At 35.6% G+C, this 23,129-nt stretch overlaps 1 protein-coding gene across 10 annotated transcripts in view; it reads right to left on the bottom strand.

Moving 5' to 3' along the window:
* Nucleotides 1–23,129, bottom strand: part of PDE4D (phosphodiesterase 4D) — a 586,247-nt gene that overhangs the window by 161,217 nt on the left and 401,901 nt on the right. The window contains exon 1 of one of the 10 annotated variants that reach the window (XM_009559572.2): nt 17,754–17,857. The exons of 7 other annotated variants lie outside the window; for them this stretch is intronic. In XM_009559572.2, coding sequence (XP_009557867.1) covers nt 17,754–17,842 — 89 coding nt within the window. In that variant the 5' untranslated portion in view covers nt 17,843–17,857. Of the gene's footprint in view, nt 1–17,753; nt 17,858–20,713; nt 20,921–23,129 lie in introns of those variants that run through there. 2 more of the 10 variants (XM_054053514.1, XM_054053515.1) reach the window with 2 other exon arrangements.

The raw sequence follows: 23,129 nt of genomic DNA on the forward strand, positions 1-23,129 counted from the left end.
GGCAGAAGAATCTTTAAAAAAAGAGGAAAGTCACGAAGTTTTCTCTTTCTTGACTTAGGTTTATTTTTTTTTGAAATAAACGGTGTTCATCAGCCTTGTAACATCACATTTCCTAAAAAAAAAATCATCAATTTACAATTGCAATGGGAGATCCTACCTGTTCACTTCCATTCTGTGATCAACGTGTTTAAAGATCCATTAATGATGTATTTGTAGAATCACAGAATCACTAGGTTGGAAAAGACCTTTGAGTTCATCAAGCCCAATTGTACCTGTCCACTACTAAACCATATCCCTAAGCACTTCATCTGCCCATCTTTTAAATGACTTCAGGGATGGTGACTCAACCACCTCCCAAGCAGTCTGTTCCAGTACCAAATAACCCTTATGGCGAATAAATTCTTCCTAATGTCTAATCTGAACCCCTCCTGCAGCAATTCGAGGCCACTCCCTATCATCCTGTTGCTTATCACTTGGGAGAAGAGACCAACACCCACTTTGCTACAACCTCCTTTCAGGTAGTTGTAGACAGTGATAAGGTCTCCCCTTAGCCTCCTTTTTTCTAGCCTAAACAACCCCAGTTCTCTCAGCCACTCCTCGTAAGACTTGTTCTCCTGCCCATTCACCAGCTTTGTTGCCCTTCTCTGGACACGCTCCAGCACCTCAATGTCTTTCTTGTAGTGAGGGGCCCAAAACCAAACACAGTATCTGAGGTGTGGTCTCATCAATGCCAAGTGCAGAGGCCCAATCACTCTCCTGGTCCTGCTGCCCATCCTATTTCTGATACAGGCCAAGAAGTGATTGGCCTCCTTGGCCACCTGGGCACACTGCTGGCTCATATTCAGCCGTCTGTCAACCCAGGTCCTTCTCTGCCAGGCATCAAGTAATTTTCAAAAACAATGAAGAGCAGTTCAAATCAACTAAGGGGCATGGACTTAATTTACTGATTTTCTTAGAAGAAGTACCTCTAGGAGAATACAGACAATCAGGTACTAACTTGGTATCTTTTCAAAGATTTACTTTTTGAACCACACGAAAACTTAAATTGCCACTTCACTTTTAAGAAATATGAGTTTATTCTCCACTCTTTTATAAATCGAGTAATTAATTGAAAGTAACTTTTCCCCTTAATAAATTTTCCTTTAGATGAATATAATTTTTTCAACTAACCTAAACCATGGTTAGTTGTCATGGTAGCTTTTTAGGAAGGTTAGATTTACACATTCTGCAGAAGAAGAGCTACATGGTCATGATTGTTACTTGCTAAAATATAATTTATATCTCAGTTGTAAATAAAAAAGCTAAGAAGTGATACATAATCATGAGTTTTGTCCTCTAAATAGCTATAATTGAGACCACCTAAACCTCACAGATTTTCAGTATTTAATTCACTCTTATATCAATCAGCGCTTCAAATTACCTCCTCCTGGACAAGTCTTATTTTCATTTTCCTTGAGCTCTCATGGATTTTGAAGCCAGAAACTACTGCTTGATTCTAAAAATTGTTTCACAACAACATTCTATTATCTTGTATTTCAACTCTACTGCCTAACTGAAATAATTTTCTTCTCTCAGTCTCACTCCACATCTTCTGTGAAGCAAATTCCATAGTCTTCTGCTTTGGACATGTCCTTTCTTATCTGCTATCTTAAATAGTATCAAACATCAGGTTTATGTTGAGAAGCCATGATGCAACCTTCTATATTAAATTCTTACCTCATTTTACCTAGCCATGTTTCCCATAGCATTTTCTGATATTCCCACATGAGCAAAATATTAAAAGTGAACTTTAAATAAGCATTATTTCATATGTTTTTTCTGTCACGTGGACAGCACTCTCAATTATTGATGCTTTCCTAAATTGTTTTCAGCCTTGATCCTTCATTTTGGTAAAGCCAGCCTTGCTATAGCTGAGCATCACTGCTTCTACTTGGATAAAGTGTCCAGGAATTACTCTGTCCAGAGTCAAAAAACACTTCAAAAACACTTCAGAACTTCTCTATCTGTTCCACACTGGACTTGGCTGGTACCACCCCTCCGGAGTCAATAAGATTGCCAGGTCTTTCTGTCTCACTACTTCAACACATAATTCCATTCGCATGTCCCCATGTGCAGCCTCTTCTTGTATGAAATTGATATTTCTACATAAATTCTATCCTATTTTCCCTAAGATATTTTAATCTTCACTGTATTTATTAGCTTCTCAAACAGTTCACTTTAGTCTGACAATAAAGACTGCTTCAGTCACCAATTTTTTTAGCTTCATTTTCAAGCATTTTAGGGAAAAAGACTCGACCAAATTTCATATCCCCTCAACCTTCTCTTTTGAATTACTCCTCAAAAGGTGCCCATCCTAGAATGGCTAGAGAACAGACATGTCTGACAATGGCTGGAGAACAACTTAAACTTCTATTTTTTATCAGTTTGAGTAAAATCCAGGCTTCCTATTTCTGTCAATCCACTGCCTACATTTTAGAGTGTGTACTTCTTCCCCAAACACAGTTTTTCAAGTTCCTTCTTAGTACTGCAACATATTTCTCACAAAAATGATGAGCTCCAAGAAAGAGTATGTCTATGCCACACCTTGAATCTGTTTTGCACATGCCTGAAACTGGAGAATATTCAAGAAATTAAGAAAAAGTTATGCAAATACTAAATTAATTTTAAATTTTGTTAAACTTGTGCTGAAGCAGGTCACAGATACAGTGCAAAACCTTTTGGCAGTTTTCTTTGTATAAATAATGTCCTTGCGCCAATAGAGATTTATAGTATGCTGTATTGAGAATGTATATTTAATGATTTTATAGAAATTTACAATAAAAATAAATCTAAGATGCAGCAGTCATTATTTGAAACTATGTAATTCAAACACCATGTATAACACAGTTCACACTATTGGTTTCTTAAGAGACCATCTAGGCTGCATTTCAGAGTGTTTGCATGATAACTAGAAAAAAAAAAAGTCAGCCTTTTCATTCTATTGTCAGCACTTTACATGTAAATTTTGTTTGGTTTCTGTTACTTGTCCAAGGGAAAGTTAAAAAATGAAACAGTGGCTTGCAAAGACCACTCTGAATTCTTATTCTCTTTTAATTCCCACATTAAATTAATTAAAAAAGTACTGCAAAGTAATTTCTGCAAGAATGTGTGAAAGTTTAAATGAAAAGAATTGATTAATTTATAGAAAATTTCAGAAATATGCAGATATACAAGTATTTCAATAGTACTTTTTTTCTTCGATAGTCATACAAAATTTTAAGAAATCAGAAACCTATATTATATTTTATATTGCAAACATTGTTAAAGACTACTATTGACATTAGATGTTGGCCATAATAATATCTTTTAAAATGTTCCAGGCTCATAGGAACACATTTCATAACTATTATATAAGCTTGAGCTACCTTTCAAAATACACTGGCAGTTTTACAAATCACAGCAAGAGGCACATTTCTGATCATGGAATTTGAAGTTATAAAATGTTGAAATTCATTTTTGCTGTTTAGGCAACTTCTATATATGTAAAGAAATGCAGTCATACAAAGTTATGTCCAGCTGATCAACACCCAGATAAGGTGACATTTAAGAGTAGAAAAACTGGCTGAGACTTTTTTGCCCTTTTGTTTCTCTCCATCATGTTCTGTTATTTTGGACAAGAACACAAATAAATGATTCACTTTTGCATTTTACAAATGAAAAAAAGGTCTTAGCATATAAAACATTTCTCAGTTAGGACGCCATTCTTACAAAAACAAGGATAACCTACTAGGACACTTTGCCTAAAAAGTTCTAAATCTAATATGTTTTGTGCTGATTTTAGTTGAAAAACTATGACTTCTTCAATGTTTATTTGAAATTGTATTTAACACTGTCAATGAACTTCATAATTTTGTTAAGATTTGAAGCTTAGTATCCTAACTTTTCTTGTCCAAAGACATTCCTCCAAACAGTGCATTGGAAGTTCTCCTAACACATGGTTTGCATCTGCACTGTTTTTCCTAGCACGAGATCTTCCTCAGTCAAGCCCCCGCTGATGACTTTCTTTACAACCCTTGGCCAGATGCTTCAAAAAGTCATCATTTTAGAGAAAGCACTGTGCAGACATCTTTCTTCTGAAAAGGCTTACACAGAAGGGAATTATAACAACCACTAACTCTGCCAATATTTTTTCTCAGAAAGACACTTAAGAAAAATAAAGGCTCAAGAATCTTTCTAATCTTTCATGAATTTTCAACTATCTAGAGAAGAATAACCTAGAAACAGAAAAAAAATATTTTAACTCAAGCAAATTAGCAAACCAGGTAATAGCCAGAACTACTACAATTATAATTGCAGTCCTCAGCTCTGAAGTTCATAAAGGATTCATGTCCTTGTGTCTGAGGATACGTCCCCAGCAAATGGTGTAGCAAGATCTGTGGCTGTGTTGCCTGACAGGCATGTCAGGCTGTACACTGCTGGAGGCTCAGAGGTCTCAGGGAGGAAACTGCACTCTCAGGAACTCACAGAGTACCTTCAGGTCTACTTATCCAGAACCTTTTAAGGCATGACCATGTATTTCCAAAATGTGGGCCAGCAGCTCTTCCAAAACAATCTCTGCTCATAATTGCTAAAAGAACAATGATGTCAGAGAAGGATTGTTGTCGCTTCTTTGAAATAAAACAAGGCAAGATCTGAGACTACTCTTCCAGTATCTAAGTTTTCAAAAATGGAGATACTGATAATGAAATCTGTAGAACCAAAAAAAACAGTTTAAACATGTTGATTTTACAAGTTCATAACACGAGATGTGTCAAGAGAAGTCAGGTTTGCAGAAGATATCTTTAAAAACCTGAGTTTACAGTACTAGAAAAATGGAACAATTTTGTGTATGCAATCCTTCCATCTGGCTCTAAGAAACAGTAAACAAAAGACTAACAGGATTTAGAACCAAATGCGTTCTTAGTTTAATCTAATTCCGTTCATTAGTTATACATTGAGGAAAAAAACATAAAATGCAGTACCTGTGAAGAAGACAGGGATGCTGGAAAGGGAACAAATATCAGATCCATAAAGAGTGAGAGAAACAGCAACTATGGAATAGAAGGTGGCCAATGGGTGGGATGGGGAAAAGATAAGACTGACACCCCCACCCCGTCTCTGTAGCTTCTGTTAATTTTAGTGTCCAGTAAAATGACAACTTTTAATTCCAAGGCTTGCCTTTTGAAGAAATTGCTCTGTGTGCTTTCTGTGTCACATTGAGGGATAAGATACATCATGACTGCTCTTGCTTCTGACCTTCCTCCATTCCTTCAAAAAGATTATACTTAGTTGCTGAACTTGTGTATTTTGACTCACATGGTGTATATTACACTGATGAGGAGCAGATGTAGGATCCATGGATTTTGTTATTTCTTTTGTGAAAGATATAGCTTGTGGTGGCTTTAGAGATGCATTTACCTTCTTAACATATTAACAAATTAAAAGTCGGCTTGTGGGCCTAAGAATTTTTCCTTTATAGCTTGGTCAAATTCCTCTGATTTTGTTTTGTTTTCTGACAATGACATTTAAAATAGGCCTCCTTCAGCTTAGCATACTAAGATGGAGAAGGGGTTAACAGAGCAATAGAGGAAAGAATAAGAACAAAGCATGCATTGGAGTATTAGAGAAACACGAGTTATTTCCCTGACACAAAGTTCTCTTCAACTTTTATCAGCAACTTAATGAAATCTTAATTAAAAAATGCCACTGAGTATCAAAATAGTTAAATCACTCTTCTAAACAAACCTAAGGGCTCTCCTACAAAACAGTCATCCTTTCATCCTTTACACATGCTGATTTTTATGCAGTTTTAGATTGAATATGAAACTTATTTCATCTTTTGTCTATTGCAATATGTAGTATTTAAAAACAAATTAATATCTTGAGTCTTTCTCTCCTGCAGGGATTTATCCCCAGATATAGGGAACTGATGGAGCTTCAGCAGTTCTAACCCGTGTTGCAGATATGAATCTGTGGTTTAAATCTGTATATGCATGCGAGCATGACATTTAAAGTTATCCTACTTCAGCTTTTTTAACATAAGACCTTTTGATAAGCTGGAGCATCTACACTGGAGCAACAGAGTGTGTTGCTCTTCCCTTGGTACTCAAAAAAGTAACCTATTTTCTCTGAAGTGGAAAACTTGACATGTATTATAAACAAATACTACTACTGCCAAAAAGGGGAAAAGAAGAAGAGTATACTAAAATTACCTTATGCTCCAACAATACTTTGCTTGCTTTTCTTCAATTTAGACTCCAGATCTCAATTCTGCTCCTAATGTTTACTTTCTTACATATATATATATAATCAGCCTGAGATCTCTTCCAGGCTCAGCTGGTGGGCCATTATTCCTTAAGAACTAAGCCCTGCTATGGTAGACATGTCTATTAGAAATAAAAAGTGATATTTAACTACCCAATACACTTAATTTCCATGACAGATATTAGATACACACTCTGATTTTAATCTGTTGCAACTGATTTCTAACTTGATGGCCAATAATGCTTTCCTGACTCATTTTGCATAACTTCAGCAAACACCATCTCTATGTTATAGGAAAAATTAAAGCACAGAAAAATAAGACAGTAAATTGAGTGCTTATTTACATTGGTATAGATAAAACATCAGTAATATATTGTGACAGTTTTTTAAAAGTCATTTTGCAGGAAGAGTAGTACAGAAACTTCACCTAAAAAATAAGCCATATGTTTTTATTTAAAAATACGACAACAGTAACTAGTAAAAAATAAACTAAATAATGAAGAATGAAACAAACCATTTGCAGCTTAATTAACTAGGTTTGCATTTAAATGAACAACTGGAGCCCCTCTTCTCATCTCAGGTGCATATCTTTGTTCATGTGTGCTCTGTTCTCACTCTTCCCTCAGACCATATAAAAGTTAGAAATATGGAGATATTCATACTTACATGTAATCCATTTGAATTTCATTCAAAATGATTGTCAAAATCTCTTGCAGTCCAAGTATTTTCCTAGGTGTTAATCATTCTGAATTATTTATTATGGTATGTCGCTTTCCTGAGACTCATCTCAGCAATACAGGTTCAGTTTAATTCAGTTAACATGGTTTCACATGTTTCTTGGAAAGCATTTTTTTCCTGTAAATTTGCTGGTATAGTTACCAAGAATATGAACTATCTCATTTGTTTTTTCTGAGCACTATTTAATAATTTTTTACTACTTTCTCGCAAAACATGCAAATCTCAGATCAAATAGATGACAAAGAGTCAATTCCTGAAAATTTTTCACTGTACTTTGGTCTGTCTAACACACTGAACGCTAACAGCAGTGTACTACTGGAAGACTGCAGGATTTTCTGCAGTTACTCATTTCTTAATTAGCATCTCAGTCAACAGGTATTATGATGCTACTATACAACTTTACACAATATTTCCGTAACTCCTAAAGCAGCTCTTTTGAGAGAAGTGACTTTGTCTGCAAACTCAAAGAGCTGGGATCAACAAGCTCATGTCTAACTGAAACAGCATGTACTAGGAATCAGTTTTACGCTTATCCTTTTATAGTAACAGTGTGTATGACATTTAACAGTGAGTTAATTGTTCCTGGATCAAAAAATATATTGTACCAAGAAGAAATGTTATCTCAACTGTTTAGAAGTATCATATGGGCAAATTTTACAATGAATTGCTAATAACATCCTATTCTGCTCTTTATCAAAGTTGAGAAGCTGTCAAACTTCAGCTCCATCAGACAGTTCTGCAGCGTACTAAACAGTTTTCACTGACATTCTGTGAGTGTTTCTTTAATTCTCCTTCATTTAAATTTATATTAGCTATTATAAACTAAAATCAAAGTGACAAAATAATTCAAAATGAGTGGTCCAAATTATGAAATATCTTCCTGGTCAAACATCAACTGTTTCTTCGAAAGGGTGAAGAGAGTGCAAATTTATCAAACCTCTCTCTCTCTCGTAGTGGAGAACGCACAGCTCTTCCAGGATTGTCTGTGGCGTTCTTTATATCTTAAAATAGTGCAATTGTACAGCTGGGAAATCTGCATCTTGAAAGTATCGGGGAAGAAGAGGCTGCTGAGTTTTGCATGCTAATTGCAGCTTGAGTGAAGTCCTTAAACTAACACATAACAACTTTCTACTTTGAAATCCAGAGTAGTGGTACACCAAAGAGTAGGGCATTGCAAGGGGAAGTCTGGGTTACACTTCCACCCTCTGTGTTGTGAAAAGTAGAATTTTAAACAAAATTTTCAGTGTGTGACTGTCAAAGTCACATTACCCTGCCATGGGAACCTCTGAGATTTATTTCCATTCTCTTAGATTATGGTGTTTTCCTTAACGCTTATAGAGTCCAGCTATTAGGTGAAAATCTAAAAATGTATCTTCAGAAAACAAACTTCTAAAACAAACTCTTGTGATTCTTCAAGGCACAATTAAAAAAAGACAGAGTTGGTAGTACTGTAATATAATCAAGCAGAATATAATATAGTCTGGTAGAAAACTGTGATCAGTGTATTTTAATGGAGCAGAAATGGAGTAAATCTTTCTTGGAGGCTACCATGAAGCACCCAAACCCCAGGCCATGAAGCTCTTCAGGTAATTATCTTGTCCCCTTACATCCTGCTCCAGGAGAGGTTAGTATTATGGACACTAGCCTTGTCGTGACAGATAGTCCCAATTCACCATCTAGAAGAATTGCTGCCTGTTTTATTCATGGTGTAGTTACAGCCAAGGCAAAATCAGGGTCCTGACGTGTGACTCACTAAAACCAGCAAAGCTATGCCAGTAAATCTAGCACTAGAGACAATCAAGCTACCTCAAGAAGAACTTTCACATCAAAGTTTGACAGAAACATAAAATTTCTGACATTCAGCATGGATAAGACCACCATACTATTGTATGTGTATAACAGAGACTATCTTGATTTTTCTATTTAAATTTTATATGGAATTGTAGGCTAATATTTGATCTATTAAGAGTCCAGACTGAAAAAAATGTACAGCATAATTAAACTTTTATCTTTTTAGCAGGAATGGCCAAGCAGGAAGAACTGTGACAGCAAAGCATAAGCCCTTGGGAGATCACAGAGGTATCTCTTTCTCTGCATGTGAGGATGCAGTTTTGTCTACATCTTGAAATAGATTTTTAATGAGATCACACTACATTTTGCTATTGGTCCCAAATATAAATTAGTATACCATCTGTGTTAGATCATTAATATCCTCTTCTATAAACAAAAAGTATCATCTTGGCATTAAAATGTGTTCCTATTTGTATAGTAAAACCACTCTGGTTAGAATTCCTTCTGTTTTCTACGATCCTGAGCAGAGTTTATCAGAAAACAGAACTGCATGTATTTTTATGCCAAATATGGATAAGCCTCAAAATATGCCATGTACTGTGTCATGTGGGAGAAAGCTTAAACAGAAATCGTGGCCAAGAGGAAACATGCAACAAATACAGTTTGCAACTTATACACCCATTAAGAGTGCATTCCCTCATTAACGGAACCATCTGGATACTCAGGTTAATGTTAAGAAATTAAATGAATGCTTTTTTTGTTTCCTTTCTATTTGAAACAGAAAAACATCTGCAAAAAAATAATATTTTGTTTCAGAAAGCTAACGATTTACCACTCATAACAGTATAATGTAAACATCTTCCTTATTCTCAGGTGACAATGACACTTCTGTTCAGGAACCTCTTACTTTGAGACATCTCACAGGATTCATAGAAGCATTTTCCGTATATAGTGTTTATAAGATACATACTTTCCTTTTCTGACACCAGTAAAAGCCTAACTCAGTGGATTTCACTTCTGCTGTTTTACAGACATACCCCAGGCTGCAAATTATCGATTTTCTGAATGTACAGTCCCTGGTCCAATGGTGTGCAAATGATGTTGAAACATTTGGCTTGGCTTCCAAAACATGATACAAAGCAGATGAACTTAGTTGCTTAAAACAGCTGACCTCTGCTTTTCCCATGTAATGTTTGCATGACTGTATGCTTTTCCATTTTCTTTTTATTTTACGAGTAAGAGGAAGAAAAAGCAAGGAAAAATTATATAATTCGTTGTCTACCTAGAAGCTGAAACACTTTTCACACATTTAGGAAAACCAAGTAAACATGAGAAAATATGACACTATTAGTGTCATATAAATTAAGATAAAAAACTGCATCATTTGTATATTGCTACACGATGCTTCTGCCTTATGTGAGAGCTGTCTGAGCAGCAGATCATGTTCCATATGCAATATTTGAATTGGCAATTGTGAATTCCATGTATTACCACATTTCAGTTATCAGACAGAGAAGAGAACTTCAAAAATTGAACAGAAGAAACTAGAGTGTTTTTAATTTGAAAGAAAACCCAAACCACAAAGCAAAGTAACCAACGCTGATGTACTGCTCCCTAGACAGGCATTCCCCTTTGGAAAAGATGAAATCTTCACCCATCCATCTGTCCTCCTTGTGCTTTCTACAAATGAAATGTTCATACACAGAAGTAGACAATTCACCATTTAAACAACTGGCAAACATTGCTTTGGAATGTGAGCTCCCTGTGTTTTCTCTGCAGGTGAGAGACTTCTCAAAGCAGACTGACATGGGCCAAATATAATTCCTGACAAAGCAAGAGGAAAGTACATCATTAAAGAGTGTCAGCCTCCTAAGTGTTTTTGTTTGATGCTAATACTTCCACAGAAGCTTATAACAAGGACTGCAAGTGCATAGCTGTGTCTGGAAAGAGCCTGGTGAAGGAAAAGGTGCCTCAACGCGAAGTGTCAAGAAGCACTGAAATATCTGGTATGGCTTGCTTTCCAGCAACTGCAGATTAAATTGGATTCACAGGGTAACTCATAGGGTATAGTAGAGTAATACACATGTAGTTCAAGCTGGAGTTATTTTGTTTCTCCTTTTCTTATATTTGGCTTTTTGTTTCACCTACATCTGTTATAACCAAGAAAACACAAGGCCTCCCATTCTTCATCTGGAGGCAATTATATCTCACTTAAGCAGTTTTACTTTCTTCCCTTTTAGTTTTTTTTTCACTAAAGAACTTCAGCTAGTTCTAACAGGAGTCTATCTGATCCTGCTTGGGAGAGACAATAGACATTCTTAGGCTTTGCTGTTCTTTGTTCTGCTGTGTCATTTTGCTTTTACAACTTCAACAGAAATTTGTACTAAAGCCTGTGAAAGCCAAACCACTAAAGAGCCAACTATTGACAGGAAATGTAGCAAAGGTAAAATAAATAAAGGAAAACCAAGTTCATGTGGACAAACAATAAAGTAAGTACTGCGTATTCAGCTTCTTCCAGGCAAACATCTGTTGGTTTGCTCACTTTAATGTAGGATATACTCACACACACATATGTCTCTGTGTGTGCATAATGTGTACATATATATATATGACATGTTCATAATGGCCAGCTGTATGAGTATCTAGATGGGAAGTATTTGTCTCCTCCTGCTGATGAGAGCCCTGATTTCTGCGGTTGCCCAGATCCTGGCAGCTTGCCTGGAGTACATTCTAGCAAGTCAAGAATCCAGAAGAAGAGAGGCTATAAAAGATCTAAATCACATTTTATATTTCATTGTCTTAGAAACGCTCCTCCCTCAGCAAATTGCGTAAAACTGGCTATTCATCACGAGGGATTTTTTTCTTTCAGAAATGCAAAATTTCCACAGAGGTTGAAACTCTACCTCCTGCAATGATCCCTGTTGCCTTCACTCAATACTGTGTCCTTGTAAACTTCTCTCAGACGAAAGAGAACAGGCAGATGTAGAAGCAGAGCACATAGTAATGGAAGAGAGACTATTCCAACAGAGTTAATACTGCAGAATATCCATTCTGGTCAGTACAGACACTACCAGGTATTTAACAGAATGAGAAGTTATTGCTCATGACCCAAAATCAGTTAATCATCAAATCTGTTCAAGTACATCAGAAATGAGATAGAGGGTAATAATGGAAATGCTATAATGGAAATGTTATTAAAATTATATTTTCATGAGAATAGGAATATTATAGTTCTTCTAGACCAAGTATCCTCATCAGAAGCTCTGGGTTTACTTTTAATTGCTCTCCATTAGAAGGAGCATTGCAGTAGGAGGGCTGATGAGATCTGCAGCATGAATGATATGGATATGAAATTCTTCCATGTAAAAAGGAGCACTGAAAATATACATTAGTTTGAAAGCAGATGAGTTAGAGCTGTACGCAAACCCATAAAATAACAACTAACCCTTCAGCAACATAAGGCTGCAATACTACTTAAAACATTCCAAGGAAATGACAGCAGCCGAATGAAGAAACTTCCGCAGATCTCAGTGAGTACACCTGTGGGACTGAGTGTCAAAAGATACTTCTGAAACCAAAAAGCCCTGCATTTTTTGTATTAAAAATTGATCAAAACTTGGTGTGAATAAATAAAACACTCAGACTTGGTAAAGTAAGCAATACACACAGTAAGGAGTGTTCTGGAGTACATGTGCATAGGGAACTACTGAAGATACTGATGAGATTTCTCCCTCAAAGAAGATCATACTGTAACCATCAATTTTCTTACTGTTTTCTCTCAAACGTTTGCTGCTGTCTGCTGTCACAGACCAGGAACATGGACACACATAGACCACCCCTGTGGTGAAATATAACAATGCCCCTACGCCCTACAGCTAAAAACACAGAAAGGGTGTGTGTGCCCGATCCTTCTAGGTGGATTCTACTAGGTGGATTGTTATTTTTATTTTTCCACTCCTCTTAATTTCATTTTTTTTGTCTTATGAAGAAGGGTCCACTAGAGCCTTACATTACTTTTTAACATATATCAGAAGTTTTCAATTTACATTCATATATGGCTTTCATATATATAACTGAAACACAAAATGCCCTGTAGTTAATAGTGGTTTCTTGGGCTCAGAAATAAAACATATTTACTAGTTCTAACAAGGAATTCCAGTTCTTCAATTTCCTACGCAAAAAAAATAAAATAAAATAAAATTGTCTATTCAGATCCATAATTAACATAAGCCTATTCTACAGTGGCATAAAACAAACACTGTCAGGTTACCTCCATATGACTTTTCTTCTTGTTTAATGCAGTATCTAGAAATTACAACATTTTGAAATGGTACATGCTGAACTACTGGCAGCTTGTTCCTGATGTATTCGGTATCAGATTGAATGATACATCTATTTATAGTGCTCCTAGAATTTGTTATACATCAGGGAATTGCAAGTCAGATAGTCATGGCATTAACATAAATATCTGTGGACATCTAAAATTTGTAAATCAAACTGAGTATTTCCTGGTGTTTGTAGTTCGTGTAATCTTCTTCTGACTCCCAAGGGAAGCTAATGTCTGCTTCCAGGCAAATCTGGAAGGTCAGCTTTGTGTGAGGATTGTTTCAGCCTCAAACAGCAAAGCCGAGCCATTTATTTATTGTAAACCATAGCAACACTAGTCATTGTAATTTACTTCACTGTGTATAAAAGAACATTGCCTGACAGTTATTCATACAGGTTCTGGCTTAGATTGTTAGAACTTCTTAAATACAAATTGGAAAAAAACTTTGCTGATGAAAAAAACTATAGATATACTTCAGTATTCTATTTCATAGTACCTAAATCACTTCCAAGGCAGTAGCAAGAACAACAAAATCCCAAAGAATAATCACTTGGGTAACAGTAGTCCAAAGCAGCAATAAGAAACACTGACAGACTCAACCTATCGCACCTTGATAGACTTGCTCAAACCTGATTGTGTGAGGATCAATAACACCTGAGATAGTTTAGTAAAAGCTAAAACTACTGAACGTGTCACTTGTCTTCTGTGTTCGCCCTGCTCTTGGGGACCTGCGGACTAGGACCTGATTTTCTGAGGTTTTAGGAAATGGTATAGAGACTCTTCAGTCATTATTGGGGACTCTTCAGACAGTTCTGTCAAGGATGTAAGTCTGCAGCAACACCAAGAGTCAAGCATGACTCACTTGCATCTGCTTTGCTGCCACTACTTAACCTAACTACCAATATGCCTTGCTATTTTGCCATAACTAAATGTCTGAATTGGATATGATGATATTTTGGCATGCAGATTTGCCTAAAATAAGTCTGAGTAATCAAACCATCATTTTTAACGGTGACATGGCACACTCTGAATTACAGAACTTCTGAGCCGAATATGAAATCAACAGTGTGACTCATCACATTCGCTAGAAGAGTCCACACTTATGCATTTGAATATTTTATTTCCCAGACAATGTTGAATGACTAGTCAAAAAGAACCAAACTAGTTCCAGTGTGCTGGGGACTCTAACCTCTAATAAGTAAATTAATAAACTTTAATCTGGTTTCTGTTCCCATTTCATTTAGAAGAAAACTTTGACATCATTAAGAAATCCCCTTAGAGAAGGGATTCCTGAAAACTGCTGTTTGAGGGAGAGATTCCACTTTCCAGTCCAGCTCCTGATTTAGTGGCTTGGAGTACAATTATCTGGCAGGAGGGAATCTGCCTCCTTATGTATGAATGCCGTAAGCAGCTGGCTGCAGAAGTGGTGTTGGCAGTTGCTTCAGCCACATGACCATTCCTCTAGTCCAGGGACATATGCCAGATGGCAGACAAAGAAGAAAAACAGAAAGAAAGCAGAGTAAGGAACAATAGAAGCTCATATAAAACAATAAACCTTTCTTTTTTTTCAATATGAAGATATAAATTTCATGATTGCTGTCTTGGGAAGTGTTTTTTTCAGAGATAACCAAATGAAGATGTAGTTCTGACACTCTAGTAACTTAATAAACTTATTAATTCTTTTATTATTCAGTTTAATGCATACTATTGCCAGTGTCATTTCTCCATAATACCCATGTTACTTTGGAGCTTACAATATCTACAGAATTGTCTCCACAAACAGGCTTTACTCAGCAGATGTTCACCCTGAGTTATTCACAAATCCTTCACTGTGAAAAGGACTTAAGGACCAGTTAGATAATCAGGGCGGTTCTTGCTGCCTCTGGAGAATCTTCTAAGTCGTCCTGAGGACTCGTCATTAAGTTAGAGGGAGGTGTGAGTGTTTAGTATGTAGCAGGAATGAGTGTCATCTAACGTGCTCTTATTTGTATATCTTACTTATGTGCAAGAAATTTTGATAGGGGCTTTAGTTCTTCATCCACGTGTGATTGGATTTAGAGGTCATGAAGAAAGCTTCTGTCTCCATCCATTCTTCAGAGGTCTCAGGAGGCTCAAAAGTGTAACTGCTATTAGGACTTAGTTTTTACAGTCACATCTAGTGGTGTTTTCCTGAACAAAGCTAAATGCCACAGCAAACAGTATTCCTGTCTACATTTCAGGACATGAAGTATGCTTCAGTTCAGAGAGACTGAAGGCTTTAAAAAGAAAGGAAAAAAAAAAAAGAAACAAAAAAAAGAAAGAAAATAAGAAAAGACGTGAGTCTGTCTGTGAGTTCTCGAAACATAATAAAGCTTTACAAATATTTTGTTTGTATTGGTCTAGAAGGATGTTCATCTGCCAGACAGCAGGAAGGGCACACATCCCTACAAAACAAAACAATTCTCCTTCTCCCGTCAGCAAAAATACACTAGAATTGCGAAATGTTTCAGTGGTCTCCTGAGTTTGCTCAGTACAATTTGCTGAGGCTTTAAGCTACGGTTTATTTAATAAGAAGGGCAGAGGAGGAGGAGCTCTAAGTGACTGCATTGCATGCCAGGTCTTCCTAGAAAAATTGCGTTTTCTCAAGGCATGTGTTCTTCTGCTCTGGGAAAACTTGCATTAGCCTGGCTCATCCACCACTTTTTGAAACATGCAAATCCAGCACTTGGATGATCAGCAAAGAAACTCAAATCACTATTTGGCTACAAGGGGGCATCAATGTACCATAGAATCTCCTAAAAATGAAACACATAGATTGAAACATAACGGCCCATTGAATCAAAACATTCTGAGTATCCCATAGTAGAAAGACTCTTGGATTTTTCCCAAAATGTAGCAAAGGAAATTTTAAAGTCATGACCAACTTCACATTTAAATTCAGATTATGAAGCAGAATAGCATGCTTTGCTAAACACTTTTCATCATGGAAAGCCTTTGACGGTACTAACGGGTATTCAGTTTTAGAAACCAAAGTCCCTTGACATCAGATAGTTGAGTGACGTGAGTGTAACCGTCAGTTGACATAAACAAGAATATTAAATTACATAGGGACTAGGTACTGTAAAATTTTGTAGTAGATTTCTATATATAATCTACAGTGTGAATGGATCCATGGCAGTGACACGGCAATATAGATATTAAAGATTTTTAATCCTCTTCTCAGTCAAAACTTTTAGTTAAATGATACAGTGAAACAAAAATGACTCACATTCAATAATACAACTATGGCTTTTTTTTTTTAAATTATCTTCAGTTTCATGATAATTCTTTAAGTCCTGAAAAATAAACATATAACACTTTCTCTATGGCAAGAAAAAAATCAGTCATATCTCTGAACTTCAGATAAGAGTTCCTTCCTTTTTATTTTTACTAACAACTTTTAAGACTATTTTCACTTTGTTAGATTGAAAAATTAGACAATGTTAATCATCCAAATAATCAGATCCTACATTAAGATGCTATTTGAAATATTTTTCTTTTTGCTTCTGAAACATTGATACAAATTTCTAAAAGAAACTAGTAGCTTTTTATAAACCAAAAATCCTGAAGAGAATCTCAGTTGAATTATATGAACTAGTTTGAACTTTTAGAAACTATTAGAGATACCATCAGTTTATTTTCTATCCAAATCCATTCATCTGTTATTATTTTTTCTCATAGAAAGAGCTCCCTCTGTATGAAAAACAGAGCTTTTGCAAAACACTGAAAGGAGTTGGACTTTACCTAGCTAATTTTTTTATACAGTATTCACACAGACACTGTTTTCTATCCATAATTCTACACATTGGACATTTGATACTGTACACCTGTGCAAATAAATGACTGCTGCATAAATTAATATTTAAGAGTTATCATTAAGATGATATGTATTAAGTTCTTCAATGCATTATATACAAATGGGAAGATCTTTGAAATTTGTATTGCTCCTATATAATATAAAAGCTAAGAAGTTGGAAAGCAAGTATTGTTTCAGTTGCAAAAAGCAGCATGATAAATAATGGGAAGTATATTTTGCTATTGTTATTTTTTAAATAACATCTAAGGAAAAAACAGAATCTGCATGTTTTACTCATTGGTTATACTTCTTTTTAAAATGTCAAAACAAAAATATTTAACAAATGTGGCTTTCTGGTTATGCAAAAGTCTCTCAACTATAAGTATTAATTCAGATTTGATATGCTGTATCCGTCTGTCATATTTATAACTATGTTTACTTATAATAAGCACTGATAACAGAATAAGCATTTTTATAGGAACACTGACATAAATGTTAATCTGTTTTTCCCTGACTTGGAGTGCAAAAAAGATTCAAAATTATTATTTGTTTAAAAGCACAGTTTCATAAACTTCAATGGTCACTTATTTATTATATTTTCCAATCACACAGAAACAGAAGCACGTACTGTTTTCCTGATATACATGTTCAGTAAAGCCCTAACAAGCTCAAGAGAATAACAATTAATACAAGGCAATTCCAAATTTCTATGGTCTGTAATCCTACAGAAAAATTAAAAAAAAAGGCACATTTGCAACTATTATCACTGTCAATTACACCATAAGCCATTAGAAGAGATACCTGTAAGACTTCAAAAAGCGAAATCTCATCTTATTTCTTGAAGATGGACGAGGGATATAGGTTCCAAAAGGATCCCACAGAAAGGCCATTGGCAAAGTTAAACCTAAAATCTTCTAAAAAATATATCCCTGAGGGTAAGCAGGACAGTTGTGCTGGACGTGCCCCGCACTAATCATGAAGCACTTGTAACTGTGTAAGGGAACGTCCTTTTCCTACGGTATGCTTTGGCAGAGATGTGGCTGGCTGAGAGCACAGGCTAGAAGGGATAACTGGGATTTCCTGCTGCATGAGACTTGCCCTTTGCATGAACGTTTACGATATTCAGGGCTCTTATCTTGTTATTCAAGTGAGAACTCTTATGGTAAACCCTTAGATAGTTATAGCAGCCACTGAGGATCACAGAACCACAGAACTAAGGCAGACCAGAAATAGCCAATGCTCTGATTATTCATTGCTGCCCAGATAAAGGCCTTCAAAGTCTTAACAGTCTGTAGAAATTATTTTTAATATGGATTATATTTGAACTGATCTGTTTCAGCTAGCATTAGACAGCTAATGAGTATGCAGAATTAAAAAAAGAACCTCTGAAAAAGAACCACAAACCAAAATCTGCTCTGTCCCTCAATGTGTTCTCCTCTAGCAAAGTAAGGAGATAGTAACTAGGGAGTAAAACTGCTATTGAAAACATGCCCATAAATCTCGCAACTGCCTCGCTTTTATTTCTTAACTCCCTTGAAGTGTGTCTTCTTTCCTCACAGTGTCTAAAGAGAATCAATTTATAACATTAAGTAGCTTTTCTGAAAGGGCTTAATCATCTACAAGAGATCAGCCATTCAGAGGAAGTACATCTCAGTCTGGAAGATAATTTTCAGGCCTCTTGGCAGCTTTTCTCAAAGACATCACTCCCCATACTGAATTACTGCCAGTGACTTTGAGAACTGAACTTAGTTCCTTGCTACCTGAGGTCATTTCAGTTCGATGTCCTTTTGTTGTTTGATTTGCTGGTTTGGGGGTTTATTTACTTAGTTATTTATTTTTATTTTTAATTCAAGTTCCCAGTCTTGCATGCAATTGTTTCAGCTCAGCTCTAGTAGCATTGAAGGCAAACAGCCTACAATTCAATTCTGACACCAAGTGAGTTCACGCCAGAGAGGCTATCAGTATTTACTCCACTCCGAATGTGGCTATAATTTCCCAGCACTGGTAAGCAGAGGATTCTCTAATTTAGCTGATCTTTGAAACAAAGCTAACCCCGATATTTTTATTCATAAGGAAACTAATGGGTAGAAACTGAATATTCACCCAGAGCAAGCTTAAAAATGAAAATTTAGGATTGCTAAGGGCTCTACTTGAAAAGGTCTGATAATTAGAAAAATAAATTCCCAAGGTTAAATTATGTCTCTCCATCAATTCTCTGATTAAATTTACTGTTTTCATGGTAACTTGTTCTATGAGAAATGACACAGTTTTTGGAAAGATTATAAATATAGTATAAGTGCTATATTTTGCTCTTCGCAGGAACCATTTTTCTTCTATTACACTGACAAATGCACTACAGGGCCAACTCACAATAAATGTCTTCACATCATGAAATACATTTTGCTTATATGGGGTTCATAGGCAAAATCACTGTTTCAAGGCCAAAAGCCACATTATTTTTTAGCAGTTTAAAGAATATACTGCATAATTACATTATAATAGTATTTAATTTCCACCAGAACAGAACTGTGTTCATTCTAAAATTGGTCAGTAAGGTACTCTGCAGTATCATAAGCTATCAACTTCTTCACGATCATGGTATCATTAAAATATTAGTGATTAATAGATCACTTTAAACATACCTGAATGATAATATTGGATGTGAGCATTGCAAAAATCAGTATTTCCCTTCTGGCAAATAAAAGCAAAGTAGGCTGCAATTTTGTAATTGCATCCTAAATAACTTGATATTGCCATTTTCACATTCTGTTTCTAAAAAGGATTTTGAATAATATATTAATATAACAGTAACATTTTTTTCCAATTTTTTCAGAGAAAACTGAACCAAAATGCTTATTATGAGCTCTCTTTCCTCCACCTTATTGCCCTTCCTTCACTATTGCACTAAACCTGCTAATGCAGCCAACCACAGTAAGGTCATAGAAATAAGCTTCTTACAAGATTACTAAAGACTAAATTTATACCTTAATATCAAACCCACTTATTGTCACTTTATAGTGGCATGCAGTAGATCACTGTATCAACACAAATCACACTGTTTATGGAAATTCAAGGAAATGAAAGAACAAATAACTGTAATACAGCTTGACTTGTACGGAGAAGTCACTAGGCTCTTCCTGCATTTTTCTTTTCTTTCAGACAAAATAAAACAATGTTTCTGGAAGCATTCAAAGAATATAAAATGATGTGGCATTAAGTTGTTATTTGTAGGCAGTTTTGTAGAAGAAAACAGCTCAATAGCTTGAGTAAACACATACCTTATTTTATATAGAAAACGTAAAATCAATCACTGTCTGCAGTGATAATCCAGACCTCTTACAGAAATCCATACTATAATAAACATTTATGGGGCAATATCTTTGACATTCTAGGCAGTTTTGTGATTGTAACTTTTCCTCAATATTTTGACAGAGAGTGGGTATGAGCTTCACAATCCTAGCTGGTCAGTGGTACCAGTACAGTGTATCATTATTAATGGCTTCAGGGTTACAGCATCTACAAAGACTGAATTCATTAAGGAAATATTTCTTTTACTGTTCTCCCAGATATGGAAACTACGGCTATTTTCATAAGAAAGGCTTCATATAAATTAATAGCAAAATAATATTTCTCATAATTAAAAATGTTACATTTATGATGAACACACAAATCCACGTGAAATTAAGACTATTTTTGTCAGTTGAAATCATGTAAGTATAAAAATTGTGATAGTAAGCAGGTATAGGGACAAGCATAAATACCTTTGCAGACCCAGTTCACTTTCCCAACTGTGTCATGCTGCATTTTAGAACTCCAAGTTTTATCCCTAAAATCCTCTCAGTGTACCCAAGTCTCAAACAATTACAATTTTAAGGGGATTGCAGCTCACCAGTCGTGGCGATGGTGTTTCTCAGAGAGCTCCACTTTACACTAACTCAGTTCCACACTTCGGGTCATATGCTCGGAACCCACAACAGCATCGTGATGCGTGACAGGTCGTGTTATCGGACAGAACACATGACAGAAGCATAGCCTGCGTGCGGACACTGTGACTCCTAACACAGTTTCTTTAAACAGCCTCCCCCTTACACCTTGATCTTTTCGGTCACGTGCAGCCTGTGACGAACACCTACATCAGCTTCATCATGCATTTGACATGTGCCATCCTGAGTGGCATGCAAGTGGACAGACCACTGCTTCTTATTTTGACAGATGGATGTTGGAAACAAAAAGTGAAGTTGGAGATAAAGGGACTTTCCTGCAAGCTCCCTTTGTGGCTCCTGCACCCTGCGATTGTGCAGCTACCTTGTGCAGCCTTCCCAAAGGCTCTGCCCCACATGTTGGCCTATTGTATGTAGTGTTATACTTTGAGAAAAAGGATATTACAGTCTCTATTTCAACAATCACAATATAAACTTTGTTGTTCAAAAAATGCTTATTCATCAACAGCTGGAAATTCTGAGAGTTCAAATCAGGGCCATTACAGTGAAGAGTTTACATAAGTACGGTATTTGACAGACACTTTTCCCAGAGTTATTCCTTCTGTTTTCAAATACTGCCTGATGGTTTACTTGGACATATCCAAACAAAACGCCACTGAATAATATGTAGCTAAAATCAAATATTTATTCACTACTTCAAAAAGATGGCTTGCACAATCTTAATTCTAAACACTTTAATAATATTTATGCATTTTTTTTTACAGACAAGTTATTTTTCCATCTTTTTCCCCTTCTCTTACCATTATTGAGACAGGAATTAAAGATCACTGACAAAACAAGAATTAGGAGTAAATCATTTGAATACAGGGTAAACTTGCATTTTAATTTTCCCCAATAGCATGCTAAGTATCTGCATTTCATATAGAGCTACCTCAATAATGCCAGAAGGCTAAAAATGCATAAGACGAAAAATTAAATAAAATTATTTCCACATTTCATTTAGTCATCACACAACTTGAAGTTTACTTTCACAGAATTTTTTCTAACTTGCATTTTTATATTATTCCTATTGAGAATTGTATACTTCCATAACACACTCCTGAAAGAAGTGTCCTCACTTTGAAGTATTTCTTTCCCTCCGAAATAAACTATTACCTCAGCAGAAAACACCCCACTTAATTCTGCCTTGGAGTAATAAATTGGAAGTCTGAACTTTCAGTGCCTCAAAAGGCAAGCACATTTTCCTTAGTCTTTCATTTTTCCCATCACTCTGAACTACTTTAACAGGTTTTTTAACAGGCCAGAAACTCTGAATATATCATTTTTGATATAAAATTTGCCCTATTAATTTGTTCAATGAAAAAAATCACTAATTATTTCATTGGGAAGTACATATCAAGGAAAATGCATGTGCTGACTATATTTTGTAAAACTTAATTAAGATCCTACCTAAGACTGTTATCTTTTCACTGCAAATTCTTTTGGATTATTACTACTTATCATCCCTTGTTGGCTTTAATACCTAATTCTGCAGAACTTGTTTCTGTAAAAATCTCTAGCCGCCTTATAGGTGGCTGAATGGGAATATTCCTTAAGACCTTTTCACTTGAACAACAGCTTCTGAAATAGTTTGTAGTATTGATACTATTCCTGAGGATGGAGTATTCAAAAAAATTTTCTCCTGTGAGAATGTTTTGTTGATTAATAGAGTCAGCATTGCCAGCAGTCCTTCTGTCAAAAAAGCAGCTCTAGGGGTTCTGCGTATCTGTTCTGCTATAGCTGTGAATGTCCAACAGTTTAATTATCTCTCAGATTCTTATAGGACCATTACATTTTGTGGAAATGATACAGGGTAAAAAAACATTGAGAAAGAAGGCCTATAAAGTGCATGCACAAGCATGGACTCAATCACATACTGATTCTGTAAATAAGAATTATAAAAAAAACTCTGAAAACACCACAAAATACCAGAGTTTTTGCTCTTTCAGTAACTTTATAGTAATGTAATTTTTTGCTAATGACAGATTTACAAGTTATAAAATAACCTGATTTGAGATGCACATATGAAAGATTTTGTCTCATCGATCATGAACTATTTGTGGCCTCTCACACAACTTGTTTGGAAATTATTGTCAAGTAGTAGTAACTAAATTAAAGTGAGAGAAAGTTTGTATCTCTCATTATTGCTACTAAAGGTAAGCAATGAAGCAGCAAGCTTTTGCTCAGAAACTAGAAC

Source organism: Cuculus canorus, chromosome Z, assembly GCF_017976375.1.
Source record: "Cuculus canorus isolate bCucCan1 chromosome Z, bCucCan1.pri, whole genome shotgun sequence".
NCBI lineage: Eukaryota > Metazoa > Chordata > Aves > Cuculiformes > Cuculidae > Cuculus > Cuculus canorus.